The sequence below is a fragment of the Scyliorhinus torazame genome, chromosome 14 (genome assembly GCF_047496885.1).
Source record: "Scyliorhinus torazame isolate Kashiwa2021f chromosome 14, sScyTor2.1, whole genome shotgun sequence".
Lineage (NCBI taxonomy): Eukaryota > Metazoa > Chordata > Chondrichthyes > Carcharhiniformes > Scyliorhinidae > Scyliorhinus > Scyliorhinus torazame.
The window spans coordinates 58,643,563-58,666,441 of record NC_092720.1 but is presented as its reverse complement, the minus strand read 5'-3'; the positions used below and the strand labels follow the sequence as shown (position 1 = coordinate 58,666,441).

General features: G+C 45.6%; 1 protein-coding gene across 3 annotated transcripts in view; it reads left to right on the top strand.

Moving 5' to 3' along the window:
- Positions 1 to 22,879, top strand: part of clcn2c (chloride channel 2c) — an 870,815-nt gene that overhangs the window by 698,417 nt on the left and 149,519 nt on the right. For all 3 annotated transcript variants that reach the window (XM_072474258.1, XM_072474257.1, XM_072474259.1), the window contains 2 exons: positions 8,394 to 8,504; positions 8,630 to 8,843. In XM_072474258.1, the coding sequence (XP_072330359.1) occupies positions 8,394 to 8,504; positions 8,630 to 8,843 (325 nt within the window). The remainder of the gene's footprint in view (positions 1 to 8,393; positions 8,505 to 8,629; positions 8,844 to 22,879) is intronic.

The window sequence follows — 22,879 nt, the reverse complement described above, 5'->3', positions numbered from 1 at the left end:
GTAATTTTGCTAATCATCTGATAGTTGCTAAGTCTCTGTAAATCCACTCTGTATAAGCCCCACCATTTCTGATGCATTTGGACATCCCACAAAAATGTGTTGTCAGCAAAGTTTGGAATGTACTTTTAAATCTCTTCTGCAGCTTACAGAAAACATAAGGCAGGGAGGATTGATTGCTGGAACTCCACTCAAAGCTCTACTTCAAAGAGATGTCACAAGCACACCAATGTACAATCACGTCCTATTTAAGTTTTTTTACAAAACTTTCAATTTTGAAACTTCATTTTGTTTCATTACCCCAAATAGATTATACTTATTGAATTGGCTTTATCAATACTATCAGATTCTCAACAAGATCAAATACATTTTTAAGATTAAGATCTTTCTTTACAAAAGCTGTGGGTCCTTTACTTACCAAATGTGATCCAGCTGAAAGCTCAATAATCCCTTCCCCATAATTACCATTAAAATACTTGTAACAGTTGAAGTTGTTATGATCCCAGTTGAAATTATAACTGGTTGGGAAGATCCCAGAATGGAACTCTAGCTTAAAAGACTTTAATTTTTACTTTTGTTTCATAAAACGTGGAGGAACAGTCACATGACTGCGAATTAGTTTTAGCAATAAGATAAAAAAACATTTATCAAACATGAAAAGTTGGATTATTATGCAATACTCCTTTACTCCCCCCCCCTTAGATTAACAAATACCCACTGATTTTAAGGTTAACATGGACTACACAGTAAACCATAAGCTGCAATTAACCCATTAACACACAGTCCTTTTTAAGCACACAGATTGACTGTGGTCAAATACACACATTCTGATCTGAACCAAGTTTCTTCTCAGAAACCCCCAGATGATTGTCACCCGAGAGTTTCCAATTTCCACTCCCAAAAACATGCTTTAAAATCTTCTCAGAATAAAGTTTTCCCTTAGCGATTTGATTTCAAAATCCAGTCCAGGTTTTAGAAATGACTATTTTAAGCAGGGCTTGCGCTCCACTATTTACAGTGAATCCAGTCCAGAATTTACACTAATCCCTTTAGGACTTTGTCTTGACTGCTATACAAACAGTTCACAATTGCTTTACCTCTCGATTCCCATACCATATCACTTTTTTTTCCTCTGTAGTCTGTTTTCCCACTTTAATTCTGGTTACTGCAATTGTCTCTTTAACTCAGAACCCTGGGCGGGATTCTCTCAGCCCGGGGCTGGGCGGGCGAATCACTGCGACCGGTGCAAATCGCGCCACGTCGCCCTGACGCCGGGACGCGATTCTCCACAGAGCGGAGAATCGGTGCCGTTGGCGCGGTGCCGGTCGGGGACCGCTCTACTGGGCCCCCGGTGATTCTCCACCCGGGATGGGCTGAGCAGCCGTACCGAAAAACCTGAGTCCTGCCAGCACTGTTCTAACCTGCTCTTAGCCGGCGGGACCTCGGCGTGGAAGGGTCCGGGGGCGGCCTGCGGGGGAGGGGGAGGGGTGGTCCAACCCCGGGGGTGTCCTCAGCTGTCGCCTGGCCTGCGATCGGGGCCCACCGATCGGCGGGCCGGCCTCTCAGGCTAGGGGCCTCCTTTCTTCCGCACCGGCCCCACGCCATGTTGCATCGGGGCCAGCGCGGAGAAGGGAGCCACTGCGCATGCGCGCGTGGCGCCGGTGCCACTGCACATGCGCAGACCCCGCGACGCCCAGTTGATGCCGGGATCAGCAGCTGGAGTGGCGAGGGTCGCTCTAGTGCCATGCTGGCTCCTTGTAGGGGCCAAAATTGCTGATCCTGAGGCTATGTTGATGCCGTTGGGAAACGCGACGGCGTTTACGGTGGCGTCAACACTTAGCCTCAGGATCGGAGAATCCCGCCCCCTGTGTTTACGTTCCCTTGAATTCTTCTGAACAATACCTTGGTCTCTTAACTCCTGTCATCTTAAACATTTTTTCTGTCCCAATTCCCTGGTTATCTGGATTGTTTCTTGTTCATTTGGACTCTTGCATCTTTGCTACTCCCGGCAGAGGTGAGAGCTGTTCGCTCCACAGTGTCCTATCTCCAACTGCCCTGGCTTCCAGTTAAAACTAAGAGTAAAGGAAATCCCTTCCCACTGGAAAGTGGCCACCAGTTGCTAAGCAACGGCTTACTTCTATTTACTCTACAATCTGTAAGCCTCACTGAGCCCAATAGAATCACTATTGGAATTGAAACCAACCCCCCACACATATAAACATCTTTGTCTAGCATGGATCTAACTATAGGATTTACCCTTCCAGGCACAGAAACTGAACCCACTTAAAACTATACCTTATTTCTAATGCTTACCAATACTAAAACAAATCCCTTAAAACTACAATGTTCACCTTGATCTTTTATCGAGGCTTCTCACATCCTTCACATTTCTGATGAACTTTGGAAGATTTCTGACCTGCCTCCTATCTTCCTTTCTAAAGGCATTGCCGTATAGAAACTTTTCAGTTGTGATTTAGGGCGGTATTTAGGGCAGTATCTTTAGTATCTTTTGTCAAAGTATTGGTTCAGGCGAGAAAAGCAGTGTTGCGGGTGAGGGGTGGGGGGTGGGGGTCCCATGGAGAGTCCACCCTGGAAGTGCCCCCTGCCACCTTAGCAGGGTACTGCCTAGGTATGTGTCCCCCCCCCCCCCCCCCCCCCCCCCGGGGGACAGATTTACCTGTGCAACCCAGCAAATATCCCTGATTGTTTTATGTTTGTGAAAAAATTGTTTTGATGCCATGTTGGTGAGGGGAGAATTCCGAAGGTAGGGGACAATAGGCTGGGGGGAGCCTGCTAATTATATTCAAATACATTAAAATGTGTGGAGATGATGTTCCTGCCCTTCGTGGCGAGGGGCGGAAAAATTAGGAAACGAGATCTCAGCACTGAGATTCCCATTCCAGCGGGAGATTTTCCGACAGCATCGCCATTTTCGCCCATGGCAAATACTGGTAGAAAACCCTGACCTTGGTGTAGGATCCACAGATAGATCTGGAAGAGTGTGATGAATGTAGGAAGTTTTTATATATTTTATTTTATGTTTTGTTTAGTAATGTTATTAAAAACCGTGGATTTAAATACATTCAGGCAATATGTCTGCTAAAGCTGTTGTTAAGGGGTTGTAAAGGTGAGGTAATCAGTGATTTTACCTATTTACTTGTCAACATATAGAGGGCTAATAGAATATTTTTTATGTTTGGAAGGTTCCCTGGGATGTAGATAATTTATGAGGGGTTTTGTTTAGTCCTAGCTAAGCAGGCCATGGGACATCTTAGTGGGAGGAGACTGGAGAATGCCTTATGCTTGGGATACCAATGCTGTAATTAATGGGAGGAGCCAGGTCTGGGTGTAGTTTTGCAGTCTGCTGTAGTACTTTAGTTGAGCAGCAGTGTCCAACAAGACACAAGGATTTTCTAGTGGTTCCTGAAAGGGTCTCTCTCCAAAGGTCTGCACAAAAGGAGCAACTAACCCTAATTGTTAACTTAAAGTGTCTTTTGAACTGTATTGGGTTGTTTCATTGGAATATACAATGGCAGGTGTAGACAGCAAGTTAAAGTTTTTTTTCCAGTTATTTAAGAATACTTTTAACTGTTAATTGGAAAGCTATTACTATGTGGCTAATGTGGTTGTTTCTCTGTTTAAATTAAAGATTGTTTTAACATAAAAGGTACCTATTGGCCAGTGATATCACTCCTGCGGTTTGGTAGTGTTCCCTCACAGTCTTACAAATTACAAATTGTTGGGATTCTCCTATGGGAGTCCTAACAAGAGACAATTGCTTTTCAGTGACTGCTGGTTGAAGGTAAATTTGCCCAAATGGTCTTTCAAACAGATCTTTTCCAGCTGAAGGTCTTTGAAGTCCAAAACTGGACATCAGGCAGTGCTGTACATGGAAATGGAATGGTGTATCAGAAAATAGAAAAAAAAATTGGGTCAAATTATTTTAATTAATGTGAAGCCTCAACAGTTATTTGTCATAACGGCCACAGTTATTTCAATGGGTCAGAATTGCTGCAAAAAATAACAGCAAGTGAATGATGTACACTTTTATTAATTTTCAAATCAGCCTGACATTTTTGGTGCAAATTGCCACGTGTTGCTGGCCAAGTTACACACTCTACCGTTAGCTGTGCAAAAACAGGGGGCGCGATTCTCCACTCCCACGCCGGTTGGGAGAATCGCCTGGGCCACCGAAATTTCCGGGGACGCCGGTCCGACGCCCTCCCGCGATTCTCCCGAGCGGCGGGAACGGGCCAGTCGAGTTTCGCAGGCCGGAGAATTGCTGGAGATACCCAAAATGGCGATTCTCCGGCACCCCCGCGATTCTGAGGCCCGGATGGGCCGAGCGGCCAGGCCAAAACGGCGGGTTCCCCCCGGCGCCGTCCACACCTGGTCGCTGCAGTCGTGGGCGGTGCGTGACCGCTGGGGGGGGGGGGGGGCGGGGGGGTATCCTGCACCGGGCTTCACCTTGAATGTGGCATGGCCCGCGATCGGTGCCCACCAATCGTCGGGCCGTCCTCTCGACGGCAACCACGCATGTGCGGGTTGGCGCCGGCCAACCCGTGGATGACGTCCGTTATGCAGCGCCGGCCGCGTCATCTATTCGGCGCCGCTTTTACGCGGGCGACAAGGCCTGGCGCGGGTAGATGACGCGGCCCCGATACTGGCCCATTGTCAGGGCCTGAATTGGTCGGGACCGGGGCCGTTCCGCGCCGTCGTGAACCTCGACGGCGTTCACGACGGCGCGGCCAATTCTGCGTGGGGGTGGAGAATCCCGCCCATGATCTTTCTCTCAACCTCCCCTTGGTTTTCATGAACTTGATGTATTTGAACATTAATTGCCCAATCAACTCATCACAGAAAGCTAAGCCTAGTAAGCACCAGCACAAATAATCTTAACGATGTTAATAATTACAGAGCAGCCTCTTCAGCCAGAAAGTGAACAAACAAATATGGGGAGTCTCAGTCTTTCAGGTAGTGAATTATCATTGGAGATTTTAAAGATGTTAAAAGTCAGGTTTTTTCTTAACATTTCCTTTTGTCTCTATCTAAATTCGATCTTTCTTTCTCCCCCTTTGTTTTTCTTTCTGTCCCTTAATTTGACATTGAATTCACCTACTGTCACACCCACCTTTTTAGCCATTTCTCTCCTCTGTTTATTTCTCAATCTTTAAATTTCAGTGGTTAAGGAGATACTCTGTTGGCTCCATCATTTACTAATGTTGCAGAGTCCTTAATGGCTCTCTCAACCTTTTCAGTTCACGCTTACACCAACTCTTCCAACAAAATATTTTTGAGCTGAATGTTGCACTAGCAAGTCCCTAGGTCTAATGAACAGTGATACCACATTCCAGCATATTCTGGGCCAATATTTTACACAAACGCATAACTTTTTTTCTACTTCTTTGTTTACATTCTGCAGAGTTAGATGTAGTGTCTCTGAATCAGTAGTTTATGCATTTGTTTTAAAGGTTTTAAAAAATTACACGATTCATTTTTGTGCACCCCATTTGTCCTTAATCATAGAATTATCGAATTTACAGTGCATAAGGAGGCCATTTACCCCATTGAGTCTACACCGGCCCCTGAAAAAGCCCACAACTCCACCCTATCCCCGTAACCCAGAAACCCCACGTAGCTGTTGGACACTACGGGGCGATTTAGCATGACCAATCCACCTAACCCGCACATCTTTGGACTGTGGGAGGAAACCGGAGCACCCGGAGGAAACCCACGCGGACACGAGGCGAACATGCAGACTCCGCACAGACAGTGACCCAAGCCTGGAATCGAACCCGGGTCCCTTGCGCTGCGAAGCAACAGTGCTAACCACTGTGCTACCTTGGCACCTCTCAATAATCTCAATATACATTTGTATATTGAATACTCCTTGTTTGTATTTCTGGTGTAAAGTATTTATTTCAACACATGCACATAGTTAGACTTTTGATAGCTAAAAGCAGCACATTCTGGTGGCACTGATTTTCACTGCAAGATCATAGTGATATTACATCCATTGGGATAGTTTGAATCCCCCCCTGTTTGAACTTTTGCTCTCTTCAATACTGCGCAAGAAAAGCTAGGAAATGAGACATTTGCAACTCTTTAGATTGTAGCATTCACGGGATAACCCACAATCCTTGAGAATGCACTGTGACTTCAAACATGAACTGCAGTTGTGTGATTCCATGCCCCCATGTCTTCCCAGTGTTCAGGGTCCATACACTTTCCCCTCTAGCAATACAGTTGGGTATTGCTTCAATCTATTTTAGGCCTGTTTGAAGTGTCCTGATTTATTTTTTATTTTGCTGAGCGATCAAAACCCTTTGTGCAGCCTTCACTTCCTATGTTCATATGTCACAATCTTTGGAAGGTCTGAGAGACAAATTAAGCTAAATCTAGAAGTCAAATGATAGCCAGCTTAAGTGTTAAACATCTATAGATTATAGGAAGAAGGGAATCAATCCTTAGTTGTGTGTTGACCATCCCTTCCTAACATCAGAGAGACTGTGAATGATTCTTTTTCAACTGTTTTTTGTGCAGATTCCAGATGTAACACAGCTCATGTGAAGCCAACGTGGTGAAGTTGACCTCCTGAATGTGGTCTTTTACCATTTCCCTAGTAATCAGAAAATGTGCACAAAGTTTGCATAAATGAAAACACACAACCCCATGTCCAAGCAAGTATCCATGCACACTTAACTTCACTTTACATTCAATTAATATTGAATAGCACTCCTTCTGAGAAGCTCAACTGTATTAATACCGGAGTTGAGCTTCGACTGCCTTGAGTATACAATTGATCCAACTTCCAGACATACACAACTAGTGTCAGGCTTAGTGATTTAATTGTTTCTCTTGCTATTTCTTAGTAGTCAATCTACTCTTTCTCAGAAATCCCCACGTTTGCTTTCTCAATGCTAATCTCAAATTTTGCATCCATGTTGATTCCATGATGGTTTACCACACTCTCTCTCAACGTGTTGCCTCTTGATTCCTCATCAACGTTGTTCACTGGTTGCTTTTATTCTATTTTGTTTTATAAATTTAGAGTACACAATTCATCTTTTTTCCAATTAAGGGGCAATTTAGCATGGCCAGTCCACCTACCCTGCACACCTTTGGGTTGTGGGGGCAAAATCTACGCAAACACTGGGAGAATGTGCAAACTCCACACGGACTGTGACCCAGAGCCGGGATCGAACGTGGGACTTTGTCGCCGTGAGGCAGCAATGCTAACTACTGTGCCACCGTGGTTGCTTTTATTCTAACTGTTTGCAGCTGCATTCAGATTATTTTAAATCCATAGAACAAAGTCAACAATTTCCCTTAATTAAAAATGGCAGGATGAAAATGGTCGGTGTGGAACTGACACCAAGTTAGGACAAAATCAATCAAAGTCACTATCAGTTATAAACATTACTGAAGCAAAACAAATTAGCAACACAAAAAGTAAAAGTAACATGAGTGAGAAAGCGCAAGATAAGTCAGTAACTAGTTAATAAGAGAATAGAGTGAAGACAGAAGAGAGATCTCTGCTTGGAATTAGAACAGCCATGTCAAGAATAAGGAATTCCAGATATCTGCATTCAGTGTGGTCTAACAGGGAGTTAAGGAATCTGAGAAAAGTTAATTGTGGTCAAGCATTGGGAGCTTTGATAAGAGCAATTTTCAATTACACACAACTAGAATCAGCTCATATTAGAAAAGCATCTCCCTCTCATGTTGATTTGAAATCGTGGCGTTGGATGAGATGAAAAATTAAAGATAGTTAGAAGATCCTTGAGCTAAGGGCAGATCCCGCCCATGTCCACAGCATTTTGTGTGGCTCGCCCATCCCACCATCAGGGGGGTTAACCCGCCATTGGGGGTGAGCGGTTTACCTTTGGGAGGAATGGAAGATCTTGCCAGTGCAAAGAGCTGGAAAATGCCGCCCTCTGTTTTAAATCCACGTAATATAGAGTTTTGCTGTGAGGAGTGTTCACCTTATTTAAAACAGAAGTGCTATAAATACATTTATTATTGGAAATGTTCTCATACGGCTTTAGAGAGGATAAAATTAAAGTGTTGGCCATTTATTCATAGTTTATCAGGTCTTTTGGTACTGCATTACCTTCGAACAATATGGTCAATCATACCGCCAATGATATTTTGGGTAGTTCCTGCAGTTTCCACTATTTGAAGTTTGGACTTGAAACTGTATCTGAACAAAATATAGATATTAAATGCTTAATAGAAAATAAATGTTTGTATTTACAGCATTTTGTACTTCAGGCATCAATCTGTAGAATTCTGATAAAACAAATGAAGTGGGGAGAATTGTTACGATTACAAAGTGTAACATTGCAGTAAATGATTTTTCTCACTTCCACTGTTTGTGCTGGCTTCTTTTTCAGGCGCTGCGTTTGGCCGCCTTGTTGGAGAAAGCATGGCAGCCTGGTTTCCTGATGGCATCCATGCAGATGGTCGCATTTATCGTATTGTGCCAGGTGGATACGCAGTTGTAGGTGAGGCTTTTTCTGGCTGCCATCATTATTTTTGGCTGCCACAGATGAATGAATGAGCAGAGTTTAGGAGCCAAATGAATCTGGGCCTTTCTGCCAGCTGCTTAATTCCCTGGTTTTCTCTGCAGGCGCAGCAGCGCTGGCAGGTGCAGTGACCCACACCATTTCCACCTCAGTGATTGTGTTTGAGCTCACGGGTCAGATCTCCCACATCCTGCCAGTGATGATCGCAGTCATTCTTGCCAACGCTGTTTCCCAAAGTCTGCAGCCCTCTGTCTACGACAGCATTATTCGCATCAAGAAACTTCCGTACCTTCCTGAACTCGGCTGGGGACACCTTGAGTGAGTAGTCTTTTCAATTACTGCTACTTAAAGGGATTGGATACGCAAGGATATTTAAAGCTTCAAAGAGTTAATCTTTTAATTATAGAGTTTAAGGTGTAGTTTGACAGGCAAACAATAAATTAACAGGAAGCATCCTAGATGTTGATTTTGATTGTCCAAGGAGCAAGCAATTTGGAATTCTGAGGCTGAAAGATGGAAGCGAGGCATTTTGAGGATCTTCGAAATATGAAGCTTCATATTGAAGGTGAAGATCATTGAAAGTCATGACAGCGCAACATTTCAGAGCTCATTTAATTTTTAATTTACCCCTTGTCAGAACCTCAGCTACTTCCATAATTGGATTCGATTGGATTTGTTTATTGTCACGTGTGCCCAGGTACAGTGAAAAGTATTTTTCTGGGAGCAGCTCAAACAGATCATTTAGTACATGAAAGGAAAATAAAATAAAAAGAAAATACATAATAGGGCAACACAAGGTACACAATGTAAATACATAGCTTCAAACCTGCAAGGGAAGGTAGAGGAGAAAGGTTAGTGATAATGTTAGTGTTAGAATTAAATTTTTAAAAATTAGTACGATTATAAGAGATGTAAAAAGAGGATCTGTTTGGGAGAGCTCACAGAGAATCGCCACACTCCAGCACCATCTTGAGATTGAAATCATATTCAGATGAAGTCTGCAGTGTGAGGCTTGGGGTCGAACGATCCTGATAGAACTCAAACTGAACATTTTTGAGCAGCGTAAACAAACAAAATAAACTTTACTACACAAAGGCAGAAGAATAAATAATCTATGTTACCTGCCTTATACTCTAACATTCAGAATTAACACGAGGTAAATATGAATTAACAAGCAAACATAACACAACACTTTACGCATTAAATGGCAATTGCAACTGAGGCGGAGCCCATAGATTTCTCAGCAACTCACCCAGATGTCAGCGATCTCTGTGAGTCACATAATCTCGGTAAAACTCTTTCTTATTCATTCAAGGGATGGGGGCTTTCCTGGCTGAGCTAGCATTCATTGGCCATCCCTAACCTTGATAAGGTGCTGGTGAGCTGCCTTCTTACCTTCCTGTCTCCCTCGCAAGGAATTTCAACTCTTCACTTTTGAAGAGCTCGCTCCTGTATTTCCTCAAAAGCCACTCCTGCTCGGACTACCTCAACAACTGACACTTCCCGATGGTTCAATCGCACCGGCACACTTACAACTCTTTCACAGGCTGCCAGCTTCTCTAAGTTGGCGCGGCCCCAGATTTCTCCGAACTCCAATCTCCTTGCTGCACCGAGCTGTAATTAGCTCCCAGGGCTTCTCTGAGCCCTAACTGTCTGACACAGAACCAGTGACCTTCTGCAACCTTCCCAGCTCTCCAGGAATTATCTCGACCCTAGCTGCCTAGAGCCTGCTCACAGCTCCCAAAACTTCTCTGTGAGCTGAAAACCACACTAAGTCCAAAGTACAACCCTTTCCCTGCAAACTCGCAGATCAATTGAAACCAGAGAACCTTCTTCAGCTCCACCAATCTCCAAGACAATGTAGCATTTCAGGGTTCACTGAATGTTTTAAGCTAATTTAACTCCAACGCCCAAAACAAAACCTCTTTCTGGGCTGCATTTCTTTTCACTCAGTGTAGACATCACGGGCAGGATATTCTGATCGCTGACGCCGGAACCACGTTGGCCGGAGAATCCATTTTTACACCGAAATCGGGGTTGGCACCATTTTTCCGAAGCTCCAGCCCCTCAAAAACGGCATACTCGAAGAGTACGCCGCATGGCCTGAGGACATCACCTGAGGCCCTCCCCCAATGCTGCGCCCCCAATGGGCCAAATTCCCGACGGCGTGGGACATGTATCCGCTCACTTTTTGTAAACCTGACGTGGCGGCTGTGGACTATGTCCAGCGCTGCCACGGTCGGGGGCGTGGGGGAGGGGTGGGGGGGCTTCAGCGGGGGCTGGGGGGATGGTCCGGGGGTGGCGAGGGTGGTTACAGGGGGCCAGTTTTTGGCAGGCAGCGCACGTGCGCGGCCACCATGAGCGCATGCGCGGCCAATGACCCAGCCATTCTGCGTCTTTATGGCAGGTAAAGCCGGGGGCTTTATGTGGCGCAGCTGCAACCCCTCAGCAGTCCCGGAATCAGTGAGGCTTTGCCGCCGATTCTGCCGTCGTAAAACGAGAATTCTCCGTTTGAGCCGACACTTAGCCATTGAAACGGAGAATCCAGCCCCACATCTCTGGTTCTCCAGCTAAGTTAGCCCACTTGCTGTTTTTTGGCTCCGTGGCCAGAATTTTATGGACCCACAGCCACCACTGATTAAATGCTGTCCAGTATCCCGCCAGCCTCCCACGCAGGATTGGGTCCTGCTTACAGTACCAGCGGCAGAACAATCCTTGAGGTGAGAACATTCCGGACAAATTGTTTAAAAAATCAACAAAGAAAATAAAATACAGAAAAGTTTTAATTGTATATTTATGTTTTGAGAAAAGTTTTAATTGTACACTTTTGTTTTGAGAGAGTTCAGACAGGGGCAGTCTCTTGTGTGATTTTGTTTTCTCTCACTGTTGCCCCATTCCTGCTGCAAAGTGGGGCACAAAATTGCCTCCGAAAGCCTGACAAATTGTTTTATCCCAGCAGCTCTTCCTTCATAAGAAACATTAAAAGCATAGGTTCTTTCAAATCTATCAGAACCTACAGTCTCAGGGTAGATTACACTGGATTATTCACCACTTGTGTTAAACAATAACAATTGTCAGTCTGTGTCTGCCTTAGTATGTTCAGTTCTCATCCCCTCCGTGATCTATCACGTATCACATTTTCTGCCACTTCGAATTGGTGCCTCACTGAGTGAGCATCAGTGTCACTGAATGGAAGCAGTGGGTGATATAGTCACAAAGTACAGATTTGTGTGTTACTAAAACACAAATCAATTCACAGCACTGTCCTTAGAGTCTTGTATCCTTTCTGATTAGTATTTTTCTTTGTCATGGCATTTCGTAGAAACCTGAATTGCAATCAGCTTCCTAGACTAGGAGATCAAACTTCCTAATGGGAGGGGTGAGACCACAGCTCAAATTTTCCAGACGAGGAAGATTGGTGAAAGTTCATCGTGCCTGGTGGCCCATTGCTCTGCATTAATTTCTTGTGGGCTGCTGCAATTAAACACATTAAACAAGCAGGAACTTTGATTCAATAATAATTTGAGGCCAGGATGTCCTCCACACCATTTCCCAGCATTCCGGCATGCGGGGTATTGTTAAGAAATCATGCCCATGGGAACAGTACGTCCAGGGTTGTTAGGTTCTGATAAATACATCAAAAGTCACAGGAAGGGGGCAATAACAATAGAAAGGTGTATTATAACTATGTCTTCACAGTTTATCATTGTTTCACTTTATCTCTGATGTCATTTAGGTTCTCAGGAGTCTTTTAGCTAATTGTGCCTTTTCCTATGCCCCTAACTCCATGGCCAGTTGCCAGCAATGTGATATCCTAAAATGGTGTCCATGTTTGGAAGAACAACAACAACAGAGAGACAGGTTAAACTGTATGATAGGAACTTGTGCCCATCGATTTTTTTAAATTTATCCTTTCATGGGATAGGGGTGCCACTGGCAAGGCCAGCATTTGTTGTCCATCCCTAATTGCCCTTGAACTGGGCACCTTGTTAGGCCATTTCAGAGGGCAGTTAAGAGTCGACCACATTGCCACAGGTCTGAAGTCCATGTAGGAATCCGGAGACCTGGTAAAGATGGCAGATTCCCTTCCTAAAGGAGTTAGTGTATCTGATGGGTTTTTACGACAATCATTGATAGTTTCACGGCCCCCCATAACCGAGACTAGTTTTCAGTAAATCCTCGCTTAACGTTGCCACACTTTTTGTTTTGATTTTACATCGTCAGTAAGGTAGTGTGAGTATATCCATTTAACACTGCCAGTTTCACTTAAGCATCATTTGCCAGAGACTTCCTCTTCTGTGATCTGCCCACTCACAAAAACTTTTCCCCAATGCTTCCATTCTTGCACTCACTGTATTTTCCCTCCCCGCTGCCACCCTTACTCCTGGGCCTGACCTCCCGTATCTCTTCCAATGCAGCCGACATTCTCAGTCATGGCCCGCTGTGACTGGGCCATGTTCAGGATCGTTGCTGCAATATCCAGGTGGCTCTGACACATGGCTACCTCTCTCCAAAGCCTCCACTGTGGACGCCACCTGTGCGGTGTTTGCTTGGGTGGCATGCATGGCCGGCACCACCACCTGCATCTACATGCGATTGGAATCCTCCACCTGCGCCTGCTGGTGCTGGATGCTTGTCGACTACCTCTCTTGTAGACCCTGGCTCTGCGACTGTATCTCCACAATTAATGCGACTGTCCGTTCCAAAACCTGTCTTGGCGGCAGCTAGTTAATAATAAAACCCAGGGGCGTCATTCTCCGACCCGGCGGGTTGGAGAATGGCCGTTGGCCGCCGTGAATCCCGCCTCCGCCCCCGCCGAAGTCTCCGGTACCGGAGATTGGACGGGGGCGGGAATCGGGCCGCGCCGGTTGGCGGGACCCCCCGTTCAATTCTCCGGCCCGGATGGGCCGAAGTCCCGCCCAGAAATTGCCTGTCCCGCCGGCGTAAATCAAACCTGGTATTTACCAGCGGGACCAGGTGGCGTGGGCGGGCTCCAGGGTCCTGGGGGGGGCGCGGGGCGATCTGACCCCGGGGGGTGCCCCCACGGTGGCCTGGCCCGCGATCGGGGCCCACCGATCCGCGGGCGGGCCTGTGCCGTGGGGGCACTCTTTCCCTTCCGCCTCCGCTACGGCCTCCACCATGGAGGAGGCGGAAGAGACTCTCACCACTGCGCATGCGCGGGAAACTTTCAGCGGCCGCTGACGCTCCCGCGCATGCGCCGCATTTCTGCGCCAGCTGGCGGGGAAACAAACGCCATTTCCGTCAGCTGGCGGGGCGGACATCCCTCCAGCGTCGGCCTAGCCCCTCAATGTTGGGGCTCGGCCCCCAAAGATGCGGAGCATTCCGCACCTTTGGGCCGGCGCGATGCCCGTCTGATTGGCACCGTCTTTGGCGCCAGTCGGCGGACATCGCGCCGTTGGGGGAGAATTTCGCCCCAGATCTGGGGCAGGGTTCTCTAATCCCGCAGCTGAGTGTCCACGCCGTCGTAAACTCCGTCGGGTCGGCGTGAACGGAGCAACCCGACAACTAATTCTGGCCCCTACAGGGGGCCAGCAAGGCACTGGAGCGGTTCCCGCCGCTCCAGCTGCTGATCCTGGAGCGTCCTATGCGCTGCGGGATCCGCACATGCGCAGTGGCGCCGGTGCCAACACGCACATGCGCAGTGGCTTCCTTCAACGTGTCGACCCCGATGCAACATGGTGCAGGACTACAGGGGCCGGCGCATAGGAAAGGAGGGCCCCAGCCAGAGAGGCCGGCCCGCCGATCGGTATGCCCCGATTGCGGGCCAGGCCACTTCGGAGGCCCCCCCCTATCCCCCACAGGCTGCCCCCGACCCTTCAACGCCGAGGTCCCGCCGGCTGTGAGCAGGTGTGGATGACGCTGGCGGGACTCGCCGTTTTCACGACGGCCACTCGGCCCATCCCTGGCCGCGAATCGGCGGGGGGGGGGCCCCGTAGAGTGGCACTAACCGGCGCCGCGCCAACCACGCCGGCGCCAATGGCGCCGATTCTCCACTCTGCGGAGAATCGTGTGCCTGCTTCGGGGCGGCATGGCGCGATTCGCGCCGGTCGCGGGGATTCTCTGGCCCGGCCCCAGGCTGAGAGAATCCCGCCCCAGGTTTTCCAAACAGCCCTTTTAAACAGAGCTCCACTTTTAATGATGAAACCAGTCCAGGATTTTACCTCAATCCCTTTGTGATTTATTTGTCTTGACTGCTTTGCAGACTGCTCACAATTGCTTTAACTCTCAATTCTTAGACTGTATTAAAATGGTATCAGACGTTTGATTTACTTTTGAAAGCTGCTGTCCCAATTTAAATGTGGTTACTGCAATTGTCTCTTTAACTCAGAACACTTTGTTTACTCTTCCTTTAATTCTTATGAGCAATACCTTTGTCTCTGTCACTTAAATCCAATCATCTTTCGGCCCAATTCCCTGGTTATCTGGACTGTAATTGTACTTTAGGAAGCTTGCCTCGTTGCAGCTGCTGTCATGACCAGTCCTTCTCTTGGCAGAGTTGACAGATGTTCATTCCCTGAGATCCTGTCTCCGGCTGCCCAAACGTTCAGCTAAACTAAAACTTAGCTATTTTTTATCTTTACAAGGACCTCCAGTTGCTAAGCAACCCCTGCTAGTTCTATTCATTCTTCACGCCATAGCTCTCTCTGTGCAGAATAGAATCACCGTTGGAAATGAAACCAACCCTCACACATACAAACACCTTTGCCCAAAGTAAATCTAACTATAGGTTTCACCCTTCTAGGCACAGAAACATTGAACTAAACCCATTAAAAATTATACCTTATTTCTAATGTTTACCAATGGAATGTCCAGTGCTGTACATGTATGGTTATTTCAACTTCTACATTGTTTTTTTCCGGACGAGAAATGACCAGAAGCACCACATTCCAGATTTATTGCTGGTTCACTTCAAAGTTGTGATTTTCAGGAATGCAACCACAATTTTAAATGAGGACTTAATGTAGTTCAATTTAAATTCCACTAGCTACCGTGGTGAGATTTAAACCCATGTCCCCAAAGCATTAGCCTGGGCCTTTGGGTGACTAGTCCACAGACATTACCACTACACCACCGTCTCCCACATTTGGACTCAACCACTTGAATTCAAAAACGGAGGTGTACATTCCTTGGTTTTCCAGGTTATTGGTGCATGAAGATGTTCTTATTTTCAAAGGAAGCTGAAACAACAGACCAGGTAACACCAGTAATGGCTGATTAATTATAATGCTGCATGCTTCCCAAGCACAATATGTTATACATTGAGTGGTCTTACATGAGAGACAGCATGCCAGGGTGATCAAAAGCCAGCAAGATGCCAGCAATCAAATCTGCAGGCATAGCTATGCCAGCCTCGCAATATGTGTGAAACCGTCTCTTCACAACTAGTACATTATAAAGCAGTGATCATTCCACCAAAGCCCTGAAAGTTCACAGCAAGTAGACATAATGAATTCTGCAGCTGTTTCTTGACAATTCATTGCAGTGTTGTGCTAAATTGCTCTTTGTTAATGTTCAACTTACACAAAGAATTACCTGCTGTCAGACTTTCTCATTCTGCACAAAAGATGAACAATATGGAGAATAGAAATGGAAGTTAAAACCTTCTTGCTGCATGGAAGTTAAACGCCTCTTTGAAAAACAAGAGCAATTGAGGACACATTTGCCACTAAATTGTCCTTTCATAGAAAACCTGCAGTCCTATCAAATGGTTCCCCTTCAGGACATGTTGAGCAGTAAAATGTTACATCATTGATAAATTTACTACTCTGCCATATGGATTTAATAATATTTAATATTAAATATTAAAGTTCAATCAAAATAAGAATCTCCAAGATATATTGAATCACTTGAGGCAGTATCTTCAGTTTGTACGCTTAATTAATTTTGTGAGATGCAAGTGTTATTGGCAAGGTGAGCATATATTGTCCATCCCTAATTACACCTGAGGAAGTGACTGTGAGTCCCTTCATGAACTGCTGCAAGCCATCCTGTGTAGGTACACCATAAGGTCTGCTGGGAAAGGATTCCAGGATTTTGATTCCATCACAGTGAAGGAACAGCGATATAAAGTTCCAAATCAGGATGATGTGTGGTTTGGAGGCAAACTCGCAGATAGTGGTGTTCCCATGTACGTGCTGCACTTGTGCTTCTAGATGGTACAGGCCATGTGTTTGGAAGGTGCTGTCGAAGAAGCCTTTCTGAGTTGCTGCAGCCTTCCTTGTACATAGTATATACTGCTGTCACAGTGCATCGGTGGTGGAGGGAGTGCATTTTAAGATGGTGGATTGGGTGCCAGTTAAGCAGGTTGCTTTGTCCTGGATGGTGTTGAGCTTCTTGTGCGTTGTTGGAGCTACACTATCATCCAGGCAAGTGGAGAATATTCCACCACACTCCTGACTTGTGTCATGTAGATGGTGGACAGGCTTTGGGGAGTCAGGTGATGAGTTGTCTGAGGAGTCGTGAATGGTGCAGAACATTGTGCAATCATCAGTGAACATCCCACTTCCGACCTTATGGTGGAAGGAAGGTCTTTGATGAAGTAGCTGAAAATGGTTCGGCCGAGGACACTATCCTGAGGAACTCCTGCAGTGATGTCCTGGAGTTGAGATGATTAACCTCCAACCACCACAACCATCTTCCTTTGTGCCAAGTATGACTCCGACCAGTGGAGAATCTGTCTTCTGATTCCCACTAACTAATTTTGTGTAATATCCTTGATATCACACTTGGTCAAATGCTACCTTGATGTCACATTTCACATCCCCTCGCATATATTAGACAAACCACCCACGTTTATGGATTTTTAAAAGTTCTACAGATCTCGTTCCTCACCAATCATATGGACCAGAAAATGTTATGTTTAGTCCATTGTATGAGATACTTCCATGTGCTGCTGTAGTCTGCTTCAATATCTACTCATTGCAGAAAGCCAGCTCATCTCCTGCAATGGCTTTTTCCTCTACCTAGCATTATGCACACATTCACCTCAGGTATGACCCAAGGCCCATTCTGACTCTTTTCCTCATCTAAATGCCTCCTTTGCATTTGATCACTGTTTGAATATTTGCATACGTTGCATTTGCCTCTATCTCTTTCATTCGTGCCTCAACCATCTCTTGTGCTGTCCAACTGCTTTGTGCAGGAATCAAGTCTCATGTGAGCAAGAATTTCCTTCAACTTCAATTTTGGACCTTCTGGCTGTAACATTCAGGCCGGATTTTCAGGCTGGGGGATCCCCTCTAGCGTGACAATAGCTTTGCGTGACCTGAGCCTTACCACGGAAGATGCGCTTCAGGACTGTTCAGTTGCTTATTTGTTGTCAGCTTCAGCAGGCTAACCAACAGCTTGCCTCAGTAAAACAGAGTTTCGGAGCAGAGTAAACAAGGTCTTAGAGTGATCTGGTAACCTTAAAGGGAGAGTAATCTGGAAAGATCCCCCCCAGCTCTGTCTGCAGGCTTTAAATAGTCACTAGCTGGATAGAGAGAAAATACTGGCTGCTCCGTTTACCTGGAGGGAGCCCCAACCGAAATTCCAGAGAAAGAGTTCCACCCTTTCTCAGGAACATGTAACAGAGTTCTGCTCAGCTCCTGAGCTCAGAACAAACTGAAACCAAACAGACAAAGTCACACTGCGAGGAACCATCTGGAACAATCTGGACCAATCCGCATCGAGAATCTGTCAAGTCAAAATGGTGAAAAATCTGTACAGACTGTATAGTTGATTTTTGGGAAGTATGTCTCCCGGGGTATTTATTTGCTGTAACCTGTTTTGCTACATGTTTGTAATAAAATACATTAAAAAAAAAAAAAATCCTGGGTTTTCAATGGAGCCGATTGGCTGCTGGCCAAGTCCATCACAATGTCATCAGTGGACCAGGTCAAGTAAACTATTGTTTCAGAACATAGAAAATAGAACCTAGAACAGTACAGCAAAGTACAGGTCCTTTGGCCCACACTGTCGTGCCGACCAGTTATCCTAATCTAAGATCAACCTAACCTACACCCCTTCAATTTGCTGCTGTCCATGTGCCTGTCCAAGAGTCGCTTAAATGTCTCTAATGACTCTGACTCTACCACCTCCGCTGGCAGTGCATTCCATGCACCCACCACACTCTGTGTAAAGAAACTACCCCTGACATCCCCCCGATACCTTCCTCCAATCACCTTAAAATTAGGTCCCCTCATGACAGCCATCTCTGCCCTGGGGAAAAGTCTCTGGCTATCCACTCTATCCATGCCTCTCATCAGCTTGTACACCTCTATCATGTCACCTCTCTTCCTTCTTCGCTCCTGTGAGAAAAGCCCTAGTTCCCTCAACCTTTCTTCATAAGACATGGACTTCCAGTCCAGGCAGCATCCTGGTAAATCTCCTCTGCACTCTCTCCAAAGCATCCACATCCTTCCAACCAGAACTGGACACAATATTCCAAGTGTGGTCTAACCAGGGTTTTATAAAGCTGCAGCAAAACCTCACGGCTCTTAAACACAATCTCCCTGTTAATGAAAGCCGAAACACCATATGCCTTCTTAATAACCCTATCAACCTGGGTGGCAACTTTGAGGGATCTATGTACGTGGACCCAAATATTCCTCTGTTCCTCCACACTTCCAAGAATCCTGCCTTTAACCCTGTATTCAGTATTTAAATTCGACCTTCCAAAATGAATCACTTCACATTTATCTAGATTGAACTCCATTTGCCACTTCTCAGCCGAGTTCTGTATCCTGTCAATGTCCTGTTGTAACCTCCAACAGCCTTCGACACTATCTACAACTCCACCAACCTGCGTGTCATCGGCAAAATTACTAACCCACCCTTCCACTTCCTCATCCAAGTCATTTATAAAAACCACAAAGAGCAGAGGTTGCAGAACAAACTCCTGCAGGACACCACTATCACCGACCTCCAAACGGAATATTTTCCATCCACTACCACTCGCTGTCTTCTTTCGGCCAGCCAATTCTGTATCCAGGCAGCCAAATTTGCCTGCCCCTTGACTTTCTGCATGAGCCTACCTTTGGGAACCTTATCAAATGTCTCACTGAAATCCATATATACCACATCCACTGCCCGACCTTCATCAATGTGTATCGTCACATCCCCAAAGAATTCAATGAGGCTTGTGAGGCATGACCTGCCCCTCACAATCTTTAATCAAACTATGTTTTTCTAAATAAAAACATTCCCCCAACAGCATCCAAAGCGGTATACTTGTTTTGAAGGTGAACGGCCACGGGGGATCCCTGTACTGTCTGCCTGTTCCCTTTCCTTCCCCTGACTGTAACCCAGCTACTCTTGTCCTGAACCTTGGGGGTGGCTACCTCCCTGTAACTCCTCTCTATCACCTCCATTGCCTCCCGGATTATCCGAAGTTCCTCCAGCTCCAGCTTCAGTTCCCTAATGCGGTCTCCGAGGAACTGGAGTTGTGTGCACTTCCCGCAGGTGCAGTCAGTGGGGACACCAGTCTCCCTCACCATTCGCATCCTACAGGAGGAGCCTGCAACTGCCCTAGCCTTCATCCCCTCTGATCTGAATTCCCAAAGAGATTTCAAAGGAGAGAAAATAAATAAATAAATAAAATGAAAGATTGAGAACCCTGTAGGCCCTTAAAAAATATATACTGACACTCTCTCAAGTGAACCCTCTAAAATTGTTGATTCTGCTGAACGATACAAATATAGCTTGCTGCCCCCTAAAAAAAACAAAAAAAAAGAACTCTAACCTTACAGAATGTAACTGAGATTCTGCCCTGTGAACCAGCTGGAACTGTGCTCTCCGACTCTGCTCCCAGTCAGCTGCACTCTTTGTAAACTCCCAGCTCCTCACGCTCTTTGAGGAAATGTAGGAAATGAAAGGAGCACCTTGCTCCCTCCTCACCTAACTCCCTTAGTCACCGAACTCCCAATTTAGCACTCTAATGCAGCCCAGTCAGCACTCCAGTGCAAACAAAGTCAGGGTGTGTGTTCCTAGACCAGTCCAAATAGCACCTTATACTGGGTTTTGTTCTTGCTTAAAAATAAAGGCTGGGATATTCAGAAGTCGGCAAAACAGAGAATAAAGGAATTACACATGGAAATAAAGATCTAAACAGGGAAAGCATAGTTTAAACATCAGGATCCTTGCACTGGAGTGGATGTCTTGTAAAACAGATTATTATCAGTAAGCTTCTAGGCCACATGTGGTATGCTTGCCAGGAAGTGTGATCTCATGGAACAGGTTGGGAGAGAATCTTTTCCTTTCAAGGTATAGTTGTTTTAGCTTGTCTGTTAAATTGCAGCTGGTCCAATGGTGTTTCCATCATGGGGTTTCTGATCAGAATAGCTTCTGATGTCCTTTTTAAATACAGATAATAAACATGGCTGGCTTCACTATGAGCTGTGTCGAGTCCAACGTCCTCCTTCCCAAAAAGCTGATGGGTGGGACTGGTGCACATCCTGTGTTGTAGCTTTTCACACTTTGAGAGTTTGAGACATCCAAGTTCTTTGTGTTTGAATGTGGAGCTATCATAATACAATGATAGGTAGGTGGGATCCATTTCATATTCATCTACCACCATGGAGTTTCTATGTCTCTGTTGTCGTTGGTGAAATAAGGAGTTGCGTCGTCCAGGGGTCTTTTTAATCAAGTATTGACCACAGGCTTTATTGTCCAACAGGTCAAATGCCAGAGAACTCACATGATATACTGTGTCCATTTTTAAAACAAAATACGGCTTTAAAATTTGTAATATCTTTGTGCCTATACTAGGCATAGGGCATCTGCATTTGAAGATAAAGTTGCGTGAATGACACAGATATGGCGTGTAATTGAGAACAAGGAATGATCTGGCTGTCGGGTTCCCAACCCAGAGTAAAAATCAAGCCCCATGTTCCTCTAGCCTCTTACTTCACATCCCTACTTCCACCAACCAGTCTTTGGCAGCAGGATCTTCAGCTATTTCTGAAATGCTTAACCCCTTGCCCTGTTACTGCCCTCCTCTCTTTCAAAACCTACCTCTTTGAGGTACTTGAAGCACCAAGCCAGATTTTCCTCTGACCTTGCTCGGTGTTTGGTTATTTTTTTCCACTGTGAAGCATTTTAATATTTTTTAATACATTATTAGCGCATGTTTGTGTCATCCAATTAGCTGTTGTAATTAGGAAGGCAGCAGGGGCCTTACAACTTACTTCAACGCCGAGTGAGGGTAGGATTGGACACAGCTGTAGTTAAATAATCGACCATTACTCACTGTCAAGGGTCACACACGAATCATGGTCACTTGGGTGAGCTACTGTATATGACTGCTGTCTGTCGAACCATACCCTAGCAAGGAGCCAATGCCTGCAGGAAAGGAGGGAGCAAAATACATGAGAACATTTTAAGAACTAGTAGGTTTTTACAAAATATTTGCTGACAAATTGTGGCAATTGCAGAATTGTATGACCAATAGTGAAATGTTATGTGCTGATTGCACACCAGTTGGGTGCTGAGGGGGGTCCATGCTGCAGAGGACCCTTGGGTAGGCACATTCACTCTGGAGGCCTGCAGCTTGGCCTTCCCCAGCGGGGCACTAAAAAAAAGCAATGCTGTTAGTGGGGTCATTCCCGTCGGGTCCAAGATAATCCCGCCCAGAACCGACTCTATTTTGTTTTGTTAGATTGCGCTCTTTGAGGTTGTCCTCTAACACTGCAAAGGAAACATTCTGCTGTGTCAAATTGTTGAACTATTTCTTCCATTCAGTAGCAAGAATACTTTAATGGAAACTTTAAGAGCTGCTGGCAGCTACCTACCACTTAATCCTTCACCGTGTGCCAGGAGTATTGTAATGTCATGTAACTGAACTGACCTTGCCTTCTAGTGCAATCTCAGCACTGCATAAACATTGGCCCAACCATGCCCATAATGATCCCTATTCGTCTTGTGGAATTTAGTTCCTTCCTCCTCTCCCACCCCAGCACACATTCTGAATTGCACTCTATCCCGTACATTGCTCCATCTCAAGAGCCTGTGCTGTATGAGACCAGACAAGATTAGAGTTCCACTTTCTATCTAGTCGAACAAATAAATACACAGCAAAACCACGTAAATGCCCGTGCAGCAGCGAGGAAAACAACGTGCCCATTGCCAATGTAAACTCCCTTAAACATACTCACAAATTCCACTTTTTCAAAATTCTGCATGATATAAAAATAAAAAGTGGTCAATTAGGAGATAAAATTTACTTTGTAACTTAAACACAAATGTGCCTAACCCATTATATGGATTGGATTGAACATAAAAGTGAACAGTAACACTCTGCTCTTATATAACAGTTAATTCATTCAATATAGCACATTTAACGAGTATAACAATGA